At 46.7% G+C, this 21,662-nt stretch overlaps 1 protein-coding gene across 1 annotated transcript in view; it reads left to right on the top strand.

Moving 5' to 3' along the window:
* Window positions 1–1,963: 1,963 nt before the first annotated feature.
* Window positions 1,964–21,662, top strand: part of LOC111976813 (guanine nucleotide-binding protein G(i) subunit alpha-3-like) — a 36,396-nt gene continuing 16,697 nt past the window's right edge. The window contains exons 1-7 of the mRNA XM_070448155.1: window positions 1,964–2,034; window positions 2,381–2,522; window positions 9,323–9,480; window positions 9,697–9,850; window positions 13,450–13,575; window positions 15,153–15,381; window positions 17,972–18,042. Of these exons, the coding sequence (XP_070304256.1) occupies window positions 1,964–2,034; window positions 2,381–2,522; window positions 9,323–9,480; window positions 9,697–9,850; window positions 13,450–13,575; window positions 15,153–15,381; window positions 17,972–18,042 (951 nt within the window). The remainder of the gene's footprint in view (window positions 2,035–2,380; window positions 2,523–9,322; window positions 9,481–9,696; window positions 9,851–13,449; window positions 13,576–15,152; window positions 15,382–17,971; window positions 18,043–21,662) is intronic.

Raw genomic sequence — 21,662 nt, 5'->3', positions numbered from 1 at the left:
ATAAAGTTCCTTAAATTGAATTTCGTAATTGTGACGTAGAAAATATATATGTTGGTAAGAAAACACTATCAGGCTACACAAGAAAAAGATAAAATTTCAGCTGGCCTATAGAGAATCCTTTGTTTCAATTATTAGTTCTCGTGTATTGGGATTGCAAAAGATCAAAACTACAATGTTATTGAATATTCTTTTCCACGCTCCAACAAGGGTTTCGTCTGGGGTTCGAAATGCTGGGACAACTAGGGGTAACGAATAGTCGAAGTAATAAGCAGATTGTCACACGTAAAGATGTTCCTGAAATGGGACGCTGTCACACTTAACAAGGACAATCACGAGTGAACAACTTTGCATTTCCAAAACTGCATTATGTCAAGACTCCCCAATGATGGTTGCAGAAACGCAGAAACTAGAAATGAGTTGGTGATTCCAAACTGCCGTTCCATATATATTGTCACAATCCCATGATGGTGCAGAACAGAACTAGAATAGTTGGCGTGTGATCTACAAACATAAGCTAATGTATGTCACACAGAACTAAGCGTCCATGATTGTCTTGCAGAACAGAACTTAGAGCAATGCCAGTGGGCTAGGAGGATCACACACTGCATTATGTCTCACAAGTCCCCATGATGTTTGCAGAAGACAGAATAGAAATGAGTTGGTGATACGCAAAAGAGCAGTTTGACCTGTTCTGTTTCATCTCTCGTCCATTCTTATATGGGTAGAATGTTCAGCCCAATGGCATTCAAACTCACATACAACTGTTTGCAGTCCAACTGATTCGAAACACCGCTGTCAGGAAAGGAGACGCGTTCTTGTACACTTGCATATAGAAGACCACATTGAGGCAAAATGTAACGTGTTACTGTTACCTATTTCCTGGTTTGTGTGGACGATTTGTATAAATATAGAAGATTAAATATTATACACTGATCACTTTTAGACTATAAAAGAAAAAGCCGACGCGGCGGTTTTAGAACAGACCGATAGCTTTAAGAGAAGCGCAGTATAAACGGGTTTAACCAGCCGATAAGTATATAAAAGTATCTATACCGTTACAACCAGCTCAGAAAATGAGTGCCCTTAAATATCGACATAGAACCTGGAACGTAACAGGCCGATAGTTAACGCGTTAACAGGCCGCTCAGCAAGGAAAAGAAACAGCTGCCCCGATACCGAATTAAACCCGCATAGTTAACCCATAGTAAGCCGGTATAGACACACCAGAAAACTATACGGCCTGATATGTTTTAACAAACTGCACCACGGGGTATTAGAGGGACAAAGATGTACTTTTTGGTGAACAATGTCCTCTTGTCATGAACCGATAGTTTAACCAAGTTACATAAAAACCAGTATATACAATGTGACATTGTGGGAAGAGTCAAATCAATGAACTGAACCCCCTATAGTCGATGTACGCATTGATTGTATTTTGGGTCAGTGATTAAATGGTTGTGAGGGTTTATAGTGAAATGCAGGCCGATGACATAAATCCGAGAGCCGAAAGAAACATATAGCGCAGCTGCCAAGTATTCACACTCTCCTGTTGGATACGTCTCTGTCGATGTCGTGGGGGTTGGTGGTCGTGTGATGGGATCTATGGTTTTGCATTAGTAGAGGAGATGGTACCCTTGTCATAGTCATTAACGCGTGAACGGCTAGTCCGGTCGCAAGAAGCACTTGAACATGGAAGAAATAGAGAGTGACCAACACTCCACTCACAAAATAACAACAATGGGCCCAAAGATGGGCACTAACAATGGGTACGACCAGGCTATGACAGGCCTGTGAATAACGAATCCTCACGAGACACCCCATGTCGACCATGCAAGAGTACATTAATAAAGACGTTTCGTATTGGCCTAAAATGGATATACATCTTCCACACACATACAGAATGGACTAATATTAACAGTTGGGGTGTACGCTTTTTTGAAATGCCTCTTAGTATACTTCGATAATGGATCCTACTCCACAGTACATTGTAGGAGACAAGGAATATTGGCTAAAAAGGAAAACAATCAAGTTAAGGTACATATGTGTATGTGGTAGTGGCACTTAGACCAGAGTTGACAACCTGGTTACCCAAAAAGCGCTGACCTCAAGCCCCTATGTCACCGAAACAAATTATGTAGCGTAGAAATACGAATGACCTTGAGATAAAACCAGTGGAGTTTGGCAGAGCGAACGATGAGTGTATAGTAGTTGTATTACAAAAAAAATATGATTTTTTGGGGGAGGGGGGAGGGGACCGCCACCATCCACCCCTTCGGAGGACAACTTTATTAATGATATTGAAGTGTGGATATTGGACCAAACCGAGTGACTTTATCTGAAATCTAAACTATCATGACGTTTTGAATGTTCTCCCGTTCAGAATCATCCACGAGGCCGGCTACTCCGAGGAGGAGTGTAAACAGTACAGAGTGGTGGTGTACAGCAACACCATCCAGTCTATCATCGCCGTCATCAGAGCCATGGGACACCTAAAGATAGACTTTGAGGACGCGGCACGAGCGGTAAGCACAACACGACGTAACTTTATGGTCTAGCAAAACGTTTTCTTAATGAGTGGTTCGCATTATGTCAATGTCTTTTTAATGCCCTACTTTCTTAAACTATGGGTCGGGACCCAAGTTGGTCTGTGGCATGTGAGAGGTGGGTCGCCAGTTATGAGCGACCAGTCTATAATCACATGCTATTTCATCTTAATTTGGGTCTTTTGGAGGGCAATTTGAGTCACCAGAGTCACCGGTCATATTTCTCATTTGGTCTCACGCTGAACAAGGTTTAGAACCCAATGCCCTTCTGTATTTGATGAGCTGAGTCTTTACAGTTCTCATCGTCTACTGAACAGGTCTCACATTTTCACCGAGGGTCTGAGTTAGAGTTGAGAAACGTGGACGCAACTCAGACTTTCACTTTAATAGTTTACAGGGTTTAATGGGAGGCTTGCTCAAAATGGATGTAAGTGCATGAATTCAGGACAGAATATTGCCCCAAGTGGCAGTGGTGTAAAGTATTTTAGTAAAATATACTTTAAGTACTACTTAAGTAGTTTTTTGGGGTAATGTACTTTACTATTTATATTTTGGAGAAAATATAATATATCTAATTTACATAAGTATTCACATCCCTGAGTCAATATATGTTAGAATCACTTTTGGCACATTCTTTTGACTTGTTAAGCAAATTTTTACTCCTGAACTTATTTAGGCTTTTCATAACCAAAGGGTTGAAAACGTACTGACTCAAGCATTTTCAACTTTTCATTATTTAGTAAACATTTCTAAAAACATAATTCCACTTTGACATTATGATGTATTGTGTTTAAACCATTTTAATTCAGGCTGAAATAAAACAAAAAGTGCAAAAAGTCAAGGGCTGTGATACTTCTGAAGGCTCTGTACCTGAAGGAATGTACCTGTAGGAATGTACCTGTAGGAATGTACCTGTAGGAATGTACCTGAAGGAATGTACCTGAAGGAATGTACCTGAAGGCACTGCACCTGTAGAAATGTACCTGTGTAGGCACTGCACCTGTAGGAATGTACCTGAAGGAATGTACCTGTGTTGGCACTGTACCTGTAGGAATGTACCTGTAGGAATGTACCTGTAGGAATGTACCTGAAGGATGTACCTGTAGGCACTGTACCTGAAGGAATGTACTGAAGGAATGTACCTGAAGGAATGTACCTGAAGGAATGTACCTGAAGGAATGTACCTGTGTAGGCACTGTACCTGTAAGAATGTACCTGTAGGAATGTACCTGTAGGCACTGTACCTGTAGCACTGTACCTGTAGAATGTACCTGTAGGATAACCTGTGTAGGCACTGTACCTGTAAGAATGTACCTGTGTAGGAATGTACCTGTGTAGGCACCTGTACCTGAAGGAATGTACCCTGTAGGAATGTACCTGTAGGAATGTACCTGAAGGAATGTACCTGAAGGAATGTACCTGAGGAATGTACCTGTAGGCACTGTACCTGTAGGATTGTACCTGTGTAGGCACTGTACCTGTAAGAATGTACCTGTAGGCACTGTATCCTGTGTAGGAATGTACCTGTGTAGGAATGTACCTGTGTAAGAATGTACCTGTGTAAGGAATGTACCTGTGGTAAGGAATGTACCTGTGTAGACTGTACCGTGTAGGCACTGTACCTGTGTAGGCACTGTACCTGAAGGAATGTACCTGAAGGAATGTACCTGAAGGAATGTACCTGAAGGAATGTACCTGTAGGCACTGTACCTGTAGGCACTGTACCTGAAGGAATGTACCTGAAGGAAGTTACCTGAAGGAAATGTACCTGAAGGAATGTACTGTAGGCACTGTACCTGAAGGAATGTACCTGAAGGAATGTACCTGTTAGGAATGTACCTGTAGGAATGTACCTGAAGGAATGTACCTGTAGGCACTGTACCTGTAAGAATGTACCTGAAATAATGTACCTATAAGAATGTACCTGAAGGAATGTAACCTGTGTGTAGGCACTGCATCTGAAGGAATGTACTGAGAGGAATGTACCTGAAGGAATGTACCTGAAGGACTGCACCTGAAGGCACTGCACCTGAAGGCACCTGCACCTGAAGGCACTGCACCTGAAGGCACTGCACCTGAAGGCACTGCTCCTGAAGGCACTGCACCTGAGGCTTTGCACCTGTAGGCACTGCACCTGTAGGCACTGCACTGTAGGCACTGCACCTGAAGGAATGTACCTGAAGGAATGTACCTGTAGGCACTGCACCTGTAGGTACGCACCTGTAGGAATGCACCTGAAGGCACTGCACCTGAAGGCACTGCACCTGAAGGAATGTACCTGTAGGCACTGCACCTGTAGGCACTGCACCTGTAGGCACTGCACCTGTAGGCACTGCACCTGAAGGAATGTACCTGAAGGCACTGCACCTGTAGGCACTGCACCTGTAGGAATGCACCTGAAGGCACTGCACCTGAAGGAATGTACCTGAAGGCACTGCACCTGAAGGCACTGCACCTGAAGGCACTGCACGAACCTGAGGCACTGCACCTGTAGGCACTGCACCTGTAGCAGCACCACTGTAGCACTGCACCTGAAGGAATGTACCTGAAGGAATGTACCTGAAGGCACTGCACCTGTAGGCAGCACCTGTAGGCACTGCACCTGTAGGCACTGCACTGTAGGCACTGCACCTGTAGTCACGCACCTGAAGGAATGCACCTGAAGGAATGTACCTGTGTTGGCACTGTACCTGAAGGAATTTACCTGAAGGAATGTACCTGTAGGCACTGCACCTGTAAAATGTACCTGTGTAGGAATGTACCTGTGTAGGCACTGTACCTGAAGGAATGTACCTGAAGGAATGTACCTGAAGGAATGTACCTGTTGGCACTGTACCTGTAGGAATGTACCTGTGTAGGCACTGCACCTGTAGAATGTACTGTAGAAATGTACCTGTGTAGGACTGTACCTGAAGGAATGTACCTGAAGGAATGTACCTGAAGGAATGTACATGTTGGCACTGTACCTGTAGGAATGTACCTGTGTAGGCACTGTACCTGTAGGAATGTACCTGTAGGAATGTACCTGTATACACTGTACTGTAGAAATGTACCTGTGTAGGCACTGTACCTGAAGGAATGTACCTGAAGGAAGTACCTGTAGACACTGTACCTGTAGAAATGTACCTGTAGGCACTGTACTGAAGGAATGCACCTGTAGGAAGTACCTGTGTAGGCACTGTACCTGTAGGAATGTACCTGTAGACACTGTACCTGTAGACACTGTACCTGTAGGAATGTACCTGTAGGCACTGTACCTGAAGGAATGCAACCTGTAGGAATGTACCTGTAGGAATGTACCTGTAGGAAATGTACCTGTGTAGGCACTGTACTTAGGAATGTACCTGTAGGAATGTACCTGTATACACTGTACCTGTAGAAATGTACCTGTGTAGGCACTGTACCTGAAGGAATGTACCTGTAGGAATGTACATGTTGGCACTGTACCTGTAGGAATGTACCTGTGTAGGCACTGTACCTGTAGGAATGTACCTGTGTAGGCACTGTACCTGTAGGAATGTACCTGTAGGAATGTACCTGTAGACACTGTACCTGTAGAATGTACCTGTAGACACTGTACCTGTAGGAATGTACCTGTAGGCACTGTACCTGTAGGAATGTACCTGTAGGAATGTACCTGTAGGCACTGTACCTGTAGGAATGTACCTGTAGACACTGTACCTGTAGGAATGTACCTGTAGGAACTGTACCTGAAGGAATGAACCTGTAGGAATGTACCTGTAGGAATGTACCTGTAGGAATGTACCTGTAGGAATGTACCTGAAGGAATGTACCTGTAGGCACTGTACCTGTAGGAATGTACCTGTAGGAATGTACCTGTAGGAATGTACCTGTAGGAATGTACCTGTAGACACTGTACCTGTAGGAATGTACCTGTAGGCACTGTACCTGAAGGAATGCACCTGTAGGAATGTACCTGTAGGAATGTACCTGAAGGAATGTACCTGTAGGCACTGTACCTGTAGGAATGTACCTGAAGGAATGTACCTGAAGGAATGTACCTGAAGGAATGTACCTTTAGGCACTGTATCTGTAGGAATGTACCTGTAGGAATGTACCTGAAGGAATGTACCTGTAGGAATGTACCTGAAGGAATGTACCTGTAGGAATGTACCTGTAGGAATGTACCTGAAGGAATGTACCTGAAGGAATGCACCTGAAGGAATGTACCTGAAGAATGTACCTGTAGGCACTGTACCTGTAGGAATGTACCTGTAGGAATGTACCTGTAGACACTGTCCTGTAGGAATGTACCTGTAGGCCACTGTACCTGAAGGAATGCACCTGTAGGAATGTACCTGTAGGAATGTACCTGTAAGGATGTACCTGAAGGAATGTACCTGTAGGCACTGTACTGTAGGAATGTACCTGTAGGAATGTACCTGAAGGAATGTACCTGAAGGAATGTACCTGAAGGAATGTACCTGTAGGAATGTACCTGTAGGAATGTACCTGTAGCACTGTACCTGTAGGAATGTACCTGAAGGAATGTACCTGTGGGAATGTACCTGTAGAATGTACCTGTAGGCACTGTACCTGTAGGAATGTACCTGAAGGAATGTACCTGTGGGAATGTACCTGTAGGAATGTACCTGTAGGAATGTACCTGTAAGGAAGTACCTGTAGACACTGTACCTGAAGGAATGTACCTGAAGGAATGTACCTGAAGGAATGCACCTGAAGGAATGCACCTGAAGGAATGCACCTGAAGGAATGCACCTGAAGGAATGCACCTGAGGAATGCACCTGTAGGAATGCACCTGTAGGAATGCACCTGTAGGAGCAATGCACCTGTAGGAATGTACCTGTAGAATGTACAATGAAGGAATGTACCTGTAGGAATGTACCTGTAGGAATGTTACCCTGAGGAATGTAAGCCTGTAGGCACTGTACCTGTAGGCACTGTACTGAGGCATGTACCTGTAGGCAACTGTACCTGTAGGAATGTACCTGTAGGAATGTACACCTGAAGGAATGTACCTTTGTAGGAATGTACCTGAAGGAATGTACCTGAAGGCACTGCACCTGTAGAAATGTACCTGTGTAGGCACTGCACCTGTAGGAATGTACCTGAAGGAATGTACCTGTGTTGGCACTGTACCTGTAGGAATGTACCTGTAGGAATGTACCTGTAGGAATGTACCTGAAGGAATGTACCTGTAGGCACTGTACCTGAAGGAATGTACCTGTAGGAATGTACCTGTAGGAATGTACCTGNGAATGTACCTGTAGGAATGTACCTGTAGGAATGTACCTGTAGGAATGTACCTGTAGGAATGTACCTGAAGGAATGTACCTGAAGGAATGTACCTGTAGGAATGTATAAGCTTAGAACTGAGCCTTTATTGGAAGCAGAGGTGGAAGGTTTTGCTTCCAGGGATTTTCATGGGGGGGCATTCGCCTTTCAAAAACAGTGTTTCCCAAAGCTCTTCCACCTGTTCTATTTATTCTAGCACACCTGATTCAATTGATCTAGGGGTTGGGGATTATACACGGAACAGAAATATATAAACACAACATGCAACAGTTTCACAGTTCATATCAGGAATCAGTCAATTTAAATAAATTCATTAGGACCTAATCTATAGATTTCACATGCCTGGGAATACAGATATGTTTCTGCTGGTCATAGATACCTTTTAAAAATAAGTAGAGGTGTGGACCCAGTCAGTATCTGGTGTGACCACCATTTGCCTCATGCATCTCCTTCGTTTAGAGTTGATCAGGCTGTTGATTGTGGCCTGTGGAATGTTGTCCCACTCCTCTTCAATGGCTGTGTGAAGTTGCTGGATATTGGTGGGAACTGGAACATGCTGTTGTGCACGTCGATCCAGAGCATCCCACACATGCTCAATGGGTGACATGTCTGGTTAGTATGCAGGCCATGGAAGTACTGGGACATTTTCAGCTTCCAGGAATTGTGTACAGATTCGTGCGACATGGGGCCGTGCATTATCATGCTGAAACATGAGGTGATGGCTGTGGATGAATGACATGACAATGGGCCTCAGGATCACGTCACGGTGTCTCTGCATTCAAATTGCCATCGATAAAATGTAATTGTGTTCGTTGTCCGTAGCTTATGCCTGCTCATACCATAACCCCACCTCCACCATGGGACACTCTGTGGAGGTCCTGGGCTGGCGTGGTTACACGTGGTCTGTGGTTGTGAGGCCGGTTGGACGTACTGCCAAATTCTCTAAAATGACGATGGAAGCGGCTTATGGTAGAGAAATTAATATWAAATTATCCGGCAACGGCTCTGGTGAACATTCCTGCAGTCAGCATGCCAATTGCACGCTCCTTCAAAACTTGAGACACCTGTGGCATTGTGTTGTGTGACAAAACTGCCCATTTTAGAGTGGCCTTTATTGTCCCCGGCATAAGGTGCACCTGTGTAATGATCATGCGGTTTAATCAGCTTCTTGATATGTCACACTTGTCAGATGGCTGGATTATCTTGACAAAGGAGATATCCTCACTAACAGGGATGTAAACAAATTTGTGCACAAAACTTTAGAGAAATGTTTTTTTTGTGCTTATGGAAGATTTCTGGGATCTTTTATTTCAACTCATGAAACATGGGACCAACACTTTACATGTTGCGTTTACATTTTTCTTCTGTTTAGTTAACCAGTTGAATCAGGTGAGCTTGTTCTGGAATATATGAAGTATCTGGAAGTATGGGTCCCAGGAAACACTGGTCAATCAACGAATCAATGAATCACTGGTCTAATGGACATGTCTATTTTGCCCAGGACGATGCTCGTCAGCTGTTTGTATTGGCTGGTACAACGGAGGAGGGTGTGATCTCATCAGATCTAACCGGTGTGATACGGAAACTGTGGACGGACAGCGGGGTCCAGACCTGCTTCCTGCGCTCCAGAGAGTACCAGCTCAACGACTCAGCCTCCTAGTAAGACACGCACACACAGACTGACAGACGGACGCAGTACACACACACACACACACACACACACACACACACACACACACACAGTACACGCGCAGTACACCACTTGTTATGCTTATAGACTGGTTTTATTTACACGTAATACAAATACGTGCCACAAAGATACACCCTGGCAGTTTACAATGCTGGAACTGAATTGCACCTTACAAAACCTGTAAGCTGTCGACAGATTCACTTCTATAGGAACGACTGTGGACAGATTCACTTCTATAGGAACGACTGTGGACAGATTCACTTCTATAGGAACGACTGTGGACAGATTCACTTTTATAGGAACGACTGTGGACAGATTCACTTCTATAGGAACGACTGTGTCAGGATTTCTTAATTCACTGACAACATCCTCTTGGCATACATGACTGAAACTTAACCTCGCCCTCTTTCCTCTGAATTTCATCCTTTTATTACATCTCTTAAGAGGTTACATTTCTGAAGGAACAAGAATACGTTGTTTTTTGTTGTTTTTTTGCTATGCAAAACGCTTACAGTAGAGAGAGGGGACAAGACTGGTCTTGCTATCCCTTTTGTCTTGCTCGTTTAGTATGCAGCTTGTTCAGAATGTAGACCTAGCTAGCTAGCTAGCTGATGCTAGCTGATGGTGTTCCACATCGCAGTGGGAGATTATGATAAACACTGTCGTCACAGACGTAACCCAGCCGGTTGTCAAAGCTGTTACCATTTCAGTTAGGACACATTAGAGTTGCTCTACAGTGTAAATRCACGTGTTATACTGTAAGGTTGTAGTATATTGTTTGTACATATCAGTTATAATTTGAATGAGTTCCGGGTTCTGATTTAGAGCCTTCATCGAAGAGTCATGTCATTTACTGTAGCCTACAAGCTGTACAGTAGATTGTGTACGTACAGTATACGATATCTGTGCACCAGAATCTAAAAGAGGGAACTAACTTTTTATTTATACATGTACTGAATATTTAGACCAGGGTTCCCCAACTGGCAGCCTGCCGACCTATATTGGCCCCCCCCRCAAAAAAATATTGTTTTAGTTGTTGGACAGACTGTAAAAAGACCAGCAATCCAAGTATTCTCACACATAGTAGAGCTATATATATATATATATACACTGTGGCCTGTTATTTAGGTACACCACCGTTTGTGAAAATGGTTCGCTCCTACAGACAGTGAGTCACGTGGCCGTGGCTTGCTATATGAAGCAGGCAGACAGGCATCGAGGCATTCAGTTCGATTGAACGTTAGAACGGGCCAAACGAGAGCCCTGAGAGACTTTGAGCGTGGTATGATCGTTGGTGCCAGGCGCTCCGGGTTCCAGTATCTCAGAAACGGCCGTCCTCTTGGGCTTCTCACTCACGACAGTGTCTAGGTTTTTACAGAGAACGCGGCGACAAACAAACAAACATCCAGTCAGTGGGTGAAAACAGCTTGAGGTCGAAGGAGAATGGCAAGAATCGTGTAAGCTAACAGGCAAATAACGGCACAGTACAACAGTGGTATGCAGAACGGCATCTCAGAACGCACAACATGTCGGTCCTTGTCAGTGACGGGCTATTGCAGCAGACATCCACACCGGGTTCCACTCCTATTGTAACCGATGTGAAATGGCTAGCTAGTTAGCGGTGGTGCGCGCTAATAGCCTTTCAATCGGTGACGTCACTTGCTCTGAGACCTTGAAGTTGTGGTTCCCCTTTGCTCCGCAAGAGCCGCGGCTTTTGTGGAGCGATGGGTAACGATGCTTCGTGGGTGACTGTTGTTGATGTGTGCAGAGGCTCCCTGGTTCGCGCCCGGGTCGGGGCGAGGGGACGGACGTAAAGTTAAACTGTTACACTATCAGCTACAAACAGAAAGAAGCGGCTTCAGTTGGGCACGCCATCACCAACGCTGGACAAGTGAGGAGTGGAAAAACATCGCCTGGTCCGACGAATCCCGGTTCCTGTTTCGTCATGCTGATGACAGTCCGGATTTGGCGTAAGCAGCATGAGTCCATGGCCCCATCCTGCCTGGTGTGTCTACGGTACAGGCTGGTGGTGTTATGGTGTGGGGAATGTTTTCCTAGTACACGTTATGTCCATTGATACCAATTGAGCAACGTTTCCACGCCCTGAAGAATTCGGGGGTCCGACCTGGTACTAGATGGTTGTACCTAATAAACTGGCCGCTGTGTGTATGTGATCGTATACAAACTAAAGCAAAGGTTTGAAATTATTATTTTTTAMTTATATTATATGTGTTTGTGCTTCATCCGGTCAATTTGCAGTCTACAAATGATTTGTAATTACGTTCCAACCCCCTGACCCATAAGCTCAAGAAAAAAATCGTCCCGCGGCTAAATCTAGTGGATGATCCCTGATTTAGCCGATGTCACAATAAGAGGAAGTTAAGGTAGAATAATAGTGTATCATTTTACCATTATGATAAATGCAAAGTTAATGGTAACCTTTAGTGTTCCTGTCACACATCCTGCCTGGGGGGGGGTGGGGGGGAGGGGGGGTCGGTTGGTGTGAAGGACACGTCGACTTTGTTTTGGCAACACAGAACATGTAGTGGTAGCTGTAGGTCAGAGCTCTCTGTCTGTCAATGCAAGACCTGGGTTGAAATAGTATTTCAAAACTATTTCTAATACTTCCTGTGCTTGATTGAGCTCGCCTGGACTTAATGGACCAATAGAATAGTCCCGAAGGTGCAAACTCCACCCACCTGGAACTATATAGGCAAGCTAGAGCAAACGCTGAAAGTATTTAAACATTTTAGTCTGGTTGTATCTAGGTGGTCTCCGTGTGTCTGTCCACGTTGCAGAGCTGCCTGGTTGGAGAGACTACTAGAGGCAATCCAGCTCTAGCCTAAACTCTCTGTTATCACTCACACCTCTAGCAGGTTTATTATCAGTTATCAACGTATTCAGACTAAATTCACATGGATCACATGGGATTCCACAGGCCTCGGCTGTTTCCCTCTGTCTGTCTGTCTGGTTTCGGCTGTCCCTGTCTGTCTGTCTTTCTATACTCCAGTCCAGCCTCTGTCTGTTGTCTGTCAGGCCTTGGCTGTTTCCGTCTGTCTGTCTTTCTGTACTCCAGTCCAGCCTCGTCTGCCTCTGTTGTCTGTCTGGTTTCGGCTGTCCCTGTCTCTGTKTGTCTGTCCCTGTCTGTCTGCTGTCTGTCTGTCCTTGTCTCTGTCTGTCCCTGTCTCTGTCTGTCTGTCCCTGTCTCTGTCTGTCTCTGTCTGTCCCTGTCTGTCCTGTATCTGTCTGTCTGTCCATGTGGTTTGTCTGTGATCTGTCTGTCTGTCTGTCTGGTCCTGTCTGTCTTGTCTGTTCTGTCTTTGTCTGTCGTCTGTCCAGAAATATTTTCTCCAGTCCACGTTCACTTGATGTTTGTTCACAATTTGTAAAAAGGGCTTTATACATGTTTTGATTGATTGACTTTACATACCGTCTGAATAAAATTAAAATGTTATCCTTCACATGCTTGTAACACAGGTGATTGACTAACAGTGAAATGCGACTGACGGGTTCCAACAATGTAGAGAGAAACAGTCTGACGCTGTGTTCCCGCATAGAACGATTGAATAAGATCATTACATGGAAAAATAGATGGTCAAAAAAAGGAAGTTTGTTTTAAAGTGTCTGTCCTATATCTGAGATATTATATTCGTTTATTTATTATCCATATTTAAACATGTTTTTGAGGGCACTAAACTACTTCAGTGTTTTAAATTTCTCTGACCCGTCGATTCTCTCATGACCTGTCTGTCTTTCTCTCCTGACCTGTCCTGTGTCCTCTTCTTCTCCTTTCTTCTACGTCCTGTCTCTGCTCTTCTCCGCGTCCTCTCCTGACGGGCTCTCTCTCTCTCCTGCCTGTTCCCTCTCTCTTCCTGTTTCTCTTCCTGCCTGTTTCTCTCTCTCTCTGATCTTGTTTCTCGTTTGTCTCTCTCCCTCAGTTATTGAATGACCTGGACCGTATTGCTAAAGAATTAATGTCCCACCGCAAGAGCGTGTCTGAGGACCGAGTCAAGACTACCGGCATGTGGAGACACTTTACCTTCAAAGAGCTCTACTTCAAGTCAGTACACCCGCTGCTTCGTCACCATACCAGACACACAACACACACACACACACACACACGACACCACCACACACCACACACAACAAACCACACACACACAACACACACAAACCTTCAAGGAGCGCTGCTTCAAGTCTTATACTACCTGTATAGCTAACACACACACACTATTGTTGTGACAGATCTTAGATTTTGAGAATACTGGGCTCAGTGCAAGCAGAGCCTAATGAGACCACGAACTGTTTCACAGGTGATGGGGAAAGTTGATTTGTTATAGGCGTCAACATGATTCATTAGTAGATGATTAATAATCATACTTATTCTATCATTTGTTGAGAAAACAATCCATTAGTTTAATTAATAACAACTAGCCCTTTGTTTACATCAGCCATTGTATAAAGTGCTTTAGAAGTAACCGCGTTGACCCCCCCCCCCCAGAAAAGCAAAGCAGGAGCTCAATAAATAGTGATGGACAGTTAAATAGTGGGTGTGACACCCAGTCTGTTCATAGATGTATGTGTTCGAGCAAAATTTAGTTCCTAGAATGCTGATTGGTGGGTTGATGCAGGGGCAGTCCATATGGTCTCTGTCTGTCTGTCTCATTTAAGTTGGAAGTGAGTTGCTTCCATCAATAATCAAATGTATTATATATAGCCCTTTTACATCAGCTGACATCTCAAAGTGCTGTAGCAACCAGCTAAACCCAAACAGCAAGCAATGCAGGTGTTGAAGCAGGTGGCTAGAAAAACTCCCAGAAAGGCCAAACCTAGGAGAGTTTAAAACAGAGAGTTCACACAACAGGGTGGGACAAGGTAGCACGTCGGTGAAAAGCATCATCTAGCTAATCTTTGTCTATGGACCATAGTAGGTGAGGTCATCTCATGATGTCAATTGTATTAGGGAGCTAATAGTGTGTGTGTGTGTGTGTGTGTGTGTGTGTGTGTGTGTGTGTGTGTGTGTGTGTGTGTGTGGTGTGTTTGTGTGTGTGTGTGTGTGTGTGTGTGTGTGACGCAATGTGATATATGTACGTGTGTGCGAGAGAATGTGTAACCCTGCTGCGTCATAGTCACTTACCTGCTGGTCCCCTCTGTTCTGCATGTGCGTCACTCTCCCTGTACTCCTGCTGCGTCACTCTATCGTGCGTCACCTCCCTTAGCGGCGTACCTTAAACTGCTCTCACCGTTCACCCCTACCTGTGACGGAACCTGACTCCACCCTGCTAGTCACTCATTACCCTGCTGCGTACGTCCCTTACGACTGGGTACTCACCATTCCGCTGCCACTCAAGCCTACGTCTGCTGCTCACCTCTTAGCCTGATGCATCACTCCCCTTAGCCTCCGCTGCTGCTACGTCGCTTTACTCTGCTGCGTCCCTCCCCTTACCTGCTTGCGGTCACTTCCCCTTACTCTTGTGCGTCAATCAACCTTACCCTGCTGAGTAATCCTACCCTTCCTGCTGGCATCCCGCCTTACGCTGGCTGCGTCACATCCCGCGCTGGTACCTCCATTGCCCTGCCTGGTCACTTCCCCTTATTCTGCTGCGTAACCTGACCATTACCTCTGCTGCTGCGTTCACAGTCTCTACCTCGCTGCGTACGTCACCCCTGCGTGGTCACCTCACCCGTTGCCCTGCAGGCGTCACCTCCGCCTTACCCTGCTGCGTGCACGTCGATGGCGCGTCACATCCGTCGCTTCTGGTCACTCCCCTACGCTGCTGCTCACTGGTCACCTTACGTCTGCGCGTCACTCTTCCTGCTAGTCATCCGTCGCACCTTACGTGCCGCTGCGCAGTCCCTTCCTGGGCTGCGTAACCACCCTTACTCTGGCGTACTCCCTTCCTGTGCGTCCCCTCCCCTTTACTTGCCTGTTACCATCACCTCACCTTACTGCTGCCGTGAAGTCATTAGCATGCTGGCACATCATACGTGCGGTACTACCTTAACCTGCTTGCGTACGTCATCTTACCTGCTGCGTACTTCACGCCTACCTCTGCTGCGTCACTCACTTACGTCTGCATGCGTCACGGTCATCTAACCTGCTGTGTCACCAATTAACGGCTGGTGTCACTCCTCCTTACGTCGCGTCACTCCCTTCCCCTGCTGGCGTAACTGACTTACTGCTGCGACTCACTTTACGCTCTGCGTCACGATCACCCAGGCTGCGTAAACTGACCCTTCCTGCGGCGACTCCCCTCAACTGCTTGGTTACCCTCCTGCAACCTGCGCGTCGATCACTTTATGTGCTACTATCCCTTGACCTGCTGCGTCATCCCTTACTGCTGCGTACCTAATCAACTTACTCTGCGTCACCTCCCTCCCCCTGGCTGCGTCACCTCCTCCCTGCTGTTCAGGTCACTACCCTCACCCTGCGAGTCTCACCTTACTGCTGCGTCAGTCACGCTTAACTGCTCGCGTAACCTGACCTTACCCGCTGAGTCCTCCGCCTCACCTGCTGCTGTAACTGATCGTCTGCTGCGTCACACACCTTACTCTGCTAGCGTCACCTCACCTTTACACTGGCGCGTTCACTTCACTATGCTGATGACTCACGCCCCTTATTCTGTGTCTCCCTTTACCTGTGCGCACCGTCCTCCTGCGTTCTGCCTTACCGCTGCTGCGTCACGTCCTCTGCTGCGTAACGCTGACCCTGCTGGCGTCACCTGCCCTTACTGCTGCCTATCACCTTACTGCGCTCACCTACCTTATACTACTGTCGTCACCGTCCCTTAGCCTGCCTGCGTAAAGCTCGACCCTTTCCCTGTGGTCACTCAACTAACTGCTGCCACTCCGTTATCGCTGTGCCATTCACCACCGTTACCTGCTGCGTCCCGCCCTATGCTGGTCACTGACCTTACCTGTCTGCCATACTACGTTACCTGCTGCGTAACCTACCCGTACGCCTCGCGTCACCTCACCTTACGCTGCTGCTCTCATCCACCTGTGCTCACCTACTTACTGCTGCTGCGTCATCACCTTACGCTGCTGCTCACCTTAACGCGCGTACGCTCCCCCTACCTGCTGCTACCAACTTACCACTGCTGCGTCACCTTCACCCTTACCTGCTGCCGTAAAACCTACTTGACCTGCTGCTGCTCTATCTCATTACTGATGGTAGCTCCTTACTGCTTGGCGTACTCCCTTCATTCGCTGCGTCACGTCCCCTTACCTGCGGCGTCAATACCCTTACCGCCTGCGTCACTCACCTTACCGCTGCGTCACGTCACCTCCGCTGCGTACCTGACCTCAACCTGCTGAGTCACCCACTTACCCTGGCTGGTCACTCACCGCTTTCGTGCTGCGTAACTGACCCTAGCGTGCGTCACCTTCCCTCACGCTGTCTGCTTAACCCTGACATACCTGCTGTGCTAACCTCTACTACCTCTGCGTCAATCACTTACCTGCTCGTACTCCCTTACTCTGCCTCGCTAACGTCCCCTTCCTGCTTGGCGTCATCCCCTCATACTCTGCTCGGCGTCACCTCCCCCTGTACCTGCTGCGGTACTCGCCCTTACCGGCGCTGCGTACTTCCCTTACTTGCTGCGTCATCCCTTACTGCTGCGTCACTCCCCTTACCTGCATGCCGTACCTCACTTTACGTGCTGCTACTCCCTTACCTGATGCGTACTCGTCCGCTTAACCTGCAGTCACCTCCCCTACCTGCTGGTCACCTCTCCCATTACCCTGCGCGTCACTCTACCGCTGTGAGTCAATCCCGCTTCCTGCTTGCGTCACATCCCCTTACTCCTGCCTGCGTACCTCCCTTATCTGCCTGCGTCGACTGCCTTACCTGCTGCCTGGCCGTCCACAGTTCTTACACTGCTGCGTCACCTCGACCCTTACGTCGCGCCATTACTCACCGACCGCTGCCTCACCGGTCACCTTGACTCCCTGCTGCTGTAACCAACTTACCCTGCTCAACCCACCTTATGTGTCGTACTCCCCTTACCTGCTGCGTACCTCACCCTTACTGTGGTCACTACCTTACGCTGCGTGCTCACCTCTTACTCTTGCTGTCCCTTCACTCTTACGGCTGTGGCGTCACTCCCTTACGTCTGCGGCGTCACCTCCCCTTACCGCTGGCGTAACTCCCTTAACCTGTGCGTCAACCTTTTCTACCTACCCTGCTGCATCACCCCCTTACCTGCTGCGTCACCTCCCTTATTACCTGCTGGTCACTCCATTACGTGCTCTGCGTCACGCTCACCCTTACTTCGTCAACTCCCTTACGATGCTGAGTCAAACTCCTCTTACCATGCTCGCGTCACAGGTCCGCTTACCTGTCGGCGTCACTCACCTTACCGCTACACTACTGCCTGTCCTTGTTTCAACCTCGGAGTGGTGCGTCGGGCGGTCCAGAGTATCTCGCGAGGAAAGACAGTTGGAATCCACAGCTTTGAGGGCGTGACATCTATTTCTTCTGTGTGGCGCTCAGTGACTATGACCTGGTGCTGGCAGAGACGAAGAAGATGGTGAGAAGGAGGAGGGGTAGCAGGGAGGGTGGAGAGAGGATGAGGGGTGCTGAGCGGAGGGTGGTGACGGCCATATATTTCTTTGGTGGTCTTCGTCATGACTATGCGTGGTGCTGGCAGAGGAACGAAGAGATGGGAGGAGAAGAGGAGGGGAGAGGGAGGCGAATAGGAGAGCGGATGCAGGGGTGCGGGGAGGTGTGACGGCCATTATCTTCTTAGTGGTCTGCAGTGACTATGACTGCTGCTCTGGACAGAGGACGAAGAGAGCTCGAGGAAGGAGAGCAGGGAGGGATGGAGATGGGTCTTCAGTTAGTCTGGAGGAGATGTGTGAGGGGAGAGGTGCTTGAGGGAGAGGTGTTGAGGGAGAGGTTGAGGAGTAGGTGTTGAGGGAGAGAGGTGTTGAGGAGAGGTGTTTGAGGGCAGAGGTGCTCTCGAAGTGGAGTAGGTGTTGAGTGGAGAGGTGTTGAGGGGAGGTGTTGAGGGAGAGGATGAGGGAGTGGTGTTGAGGGAGAGGATGGTGTTGAGGTGAGAGGAGTGGTGTTGAGGGAGAGGAGTGGTGAGGAGTTGCTAGGGAGAGGAGTGGGCGTGAGATTGTTGAGGGAGAGGAGTGGTGGCTTCGCAGGGAGGGGAGAGGTGGTGTTGCAGGAATGAGGGAGAGGAGTGGTGTTGAGGGAGAGGGAGAGAGCAGCGTGTGGAGTATGTTGAGAGGAAGGGTGCGAGCGATTCTCATCGACTCCTCTCCATGTGAGCTAAGAGGAGGCGAGAGGTGGAGCCACTCTCACCCCTCTCCCCACTGTGAGCACAGAGGAGGGAGAGGTGCGAGCCACTCTCACCCCTCTCCCCACTGTGAGCACAGAGGAGGGACAGATGCGAGCCACTCTCACCCCTCTCCCCACTGTGAGCACAGAGGAGGGAGAGGTGCATCTGAAAGCACAGGCATATGACCATTGCTCAAAATACAACTAATGTTGTTCTAGTTACAGATAGGAGAGTCWCAGCTTGCTGTGAGTACATTGCCTTCAGAAAGTATTCACGCCCCTTGACTTATTCCACATTTTGTTGTTACAGCCTGAATTCAAAATGGATTAAATATTTTTTTTCACCCATCTGCTGAAGTGAAAAGATGTTTTAAAAAATGTTAGCAAATCAGTCCATTTAAATAAATAAATTAGGCCCTAATCTATCGCAGGGGGAGCCATGCCCAACCAATCAGAATTAGTTTTCCCTCACAAAAGGGCTTTATTACAGACAGAAATATTCCTCACACACATCCCCCCCCCCCAGACTGGGTTGTGAGGCCAGTTGGACATACTGACAAATTCTCTAAAACAACGTTGGAGGCGGCTTATGGTAGAGAAATAAACATTCAATTCTATGGCAACAATTCTGTTGGACATTCCTGCAGTCAACATGCCAATTGCACGCAAAACTTGAGACATCTGTAGCGTTGTGTGACAAAACTGCACATAGAGTGGCCATTTATTTTCCCCAGCACAAGGTGCACCTGTGTAATGATCATGCTGTTTAATCCGCTTCTTGATATGCCACACCTGGCAGATGGATGGATTATCTTGGCAAAGGAGAAATGCTCACTAAACCACTTTGTGTCAAAAATTCTAGAGAAATTAGCTTTTTGTGCGTATGGAAAATTTCTGAGATCTTTTATTTCAGCTCATGAAACATGGAACCAACACTTTGGTGTTGCGTTTATATTTTTGTTTAATATAAATGAGATATTTCTGTATTTCATTTTAAATACATTAGCCAAGATGTCTAAACATGTTTTCAATTTGTCATTATTGGGTATTGTGTGTAAATAATATGTTTAATCCATTTTGAATTGAGGCTGTAACACAACAAAATGTGGAATAAGTCAAGGGGTATGAATACTTTCTGGAGGCTCTGTAGCAACAATATCATATTTATTGTTGGAAAGTGTTTTGAGTTCCCACTTCCTCAGATGGTGAATATTATAGACAATTCCAAGTCAATATGCGCAAAGACGTCGGCAAATTCTCTGAAAAGCCCAAAATAAATCGGATCATTCTGGATCCTATTTTGACAGGTTGCATATCAACATATCAACCATTTGTTCCTTGGATATGTTAGATCAGATAGCTTTTTTAATCAAAGGCTGCCATCTCAGTTGTCTGACTTGGCACTGGAAGACAACTTTACATTTTTGTTGTTGTTGTATGTATTGTTATCAAGCTAAATAGTTTATCACGACATGACTTTATGTCCATATCGCCGCCTATAGCACCCCACTCTGTCTAGTGTACCAGTAGGTGTGGGCCAGTAATAGGGCATGGCTCCCTTTTACCTTCCGTCCCTGGTGTCTTTTGTCCTCATCTTGAACTCTCTATTTGTCTCCTTTCGATCTTCTTATTCCATCTTCGTCGGTCAAACGTATCAGTCAGGGTCTGTTTGTCACTTTCCTCTTCTCTCTTTCTCTCTCTCAATTTATTTCTCTTTTTGGGGACCTTTCTCTTCCTCTGGTCAACTGTCATGGTAAGTCCACCATAGCAGTATCAACTAAGTGATGCCTAAGGTGGTATTAAAAAGTCCTCAAGTCAGTCTCACTAGCTAGTCCTCCATCCTTCAGTGTGTTCAGGGTGTCCGTCTCCCACATGACACCGTGAAAACGTGAATGGACATAGAATGGGATTTGTACCAATTGAGTTTTTGGGGCGGACAGTGTCAGCTCGGCCTCAGGAAACAGAATCTGTATTCCTATTTAGGGGACGTAGATCTAGGGCATGCCTGTGTTCCATGGAATTCTGGCAGCTCCAATTACTGCTTACTAAATGAAGAGCCTTGGCTCTCCCGTGATGGGTGCATGGCGGTACTTATGCAGCCCGGCGCGCACAGCCATAGATGAATTATATCAATTAGGGACAACGATGGTGGCACATACTACCTGTTCTTAACCCACTTCAAGGCTGATTTCAAAGAGGGGACGAGGACAAGGGTGAATACCTCTCTGGTTCATCTAAGACACTGGGGTAATTGGCATCATGTGTGCTGGGAGAGGCAAATTAGTTCTAAAATCTGAACTTTGGTTTCCTTAAGTGCCGCTTGTTTTATTCCTGTTTTTTTTTGATTAGGCAAATTAACAGTCAGAAGATCAGATTAGCGGCCCTCTCTTTTTGTTATTGTCGTACAGTATTGTTTATGGGGGAACTTTCGACAAACCAGCTCTCGACAGTCGGGATGCAGCCACGGGAGATAAGCTACAACTTGAAGACATCAAGGATATATCGCGTTTGCTGTTGATAAAATCCTGCACATGTTACTTGAGTTTGCTTGTTTTTTATCACTATTGTTAGGTGTATTTATGTCCTGCATTCAGGCTGACCTTTCCGCTGGGGCAACAGCCAATATCAGCAGGAGAATAAAGATTAGTGGTCTGTTGGAAGAACTCGGAGGAACAGAGGGTACAAAGACTAAAAATGGCCGTACTGAGCAATGCATAATGCAATCATTAACACCTGACCCAAGGTAACTTTGCCTTTCCCTTTCCAACAGGAGTACTGGGGTCTCACACATGAAACAACAAACAGGGAAGAGGCACACGCGCACACCACAAGGAGGTAAGCCGGATGCAGCGGCATGTTCAC

Source organism: Salvelinus sp. IW2-2015, linkage group LG17 (assembly GCF_002910315.2).
Source record: "Salvelinus sp. IW2-2015 linkage group LG17, ASM291031v2, whole genome shotgun sequence".
Classification (NCBI taxonomy): domain Eukaryota; kingdom Metazoa; phylum Chordata; class Actinopteri; order Salmoniformes; family Salmonidae; genus Salvelinus; species Salvelinus sp. IW2-2015.
This window is presented reverse-complemented; position numbering and strand designations above follow the sequence as displayed.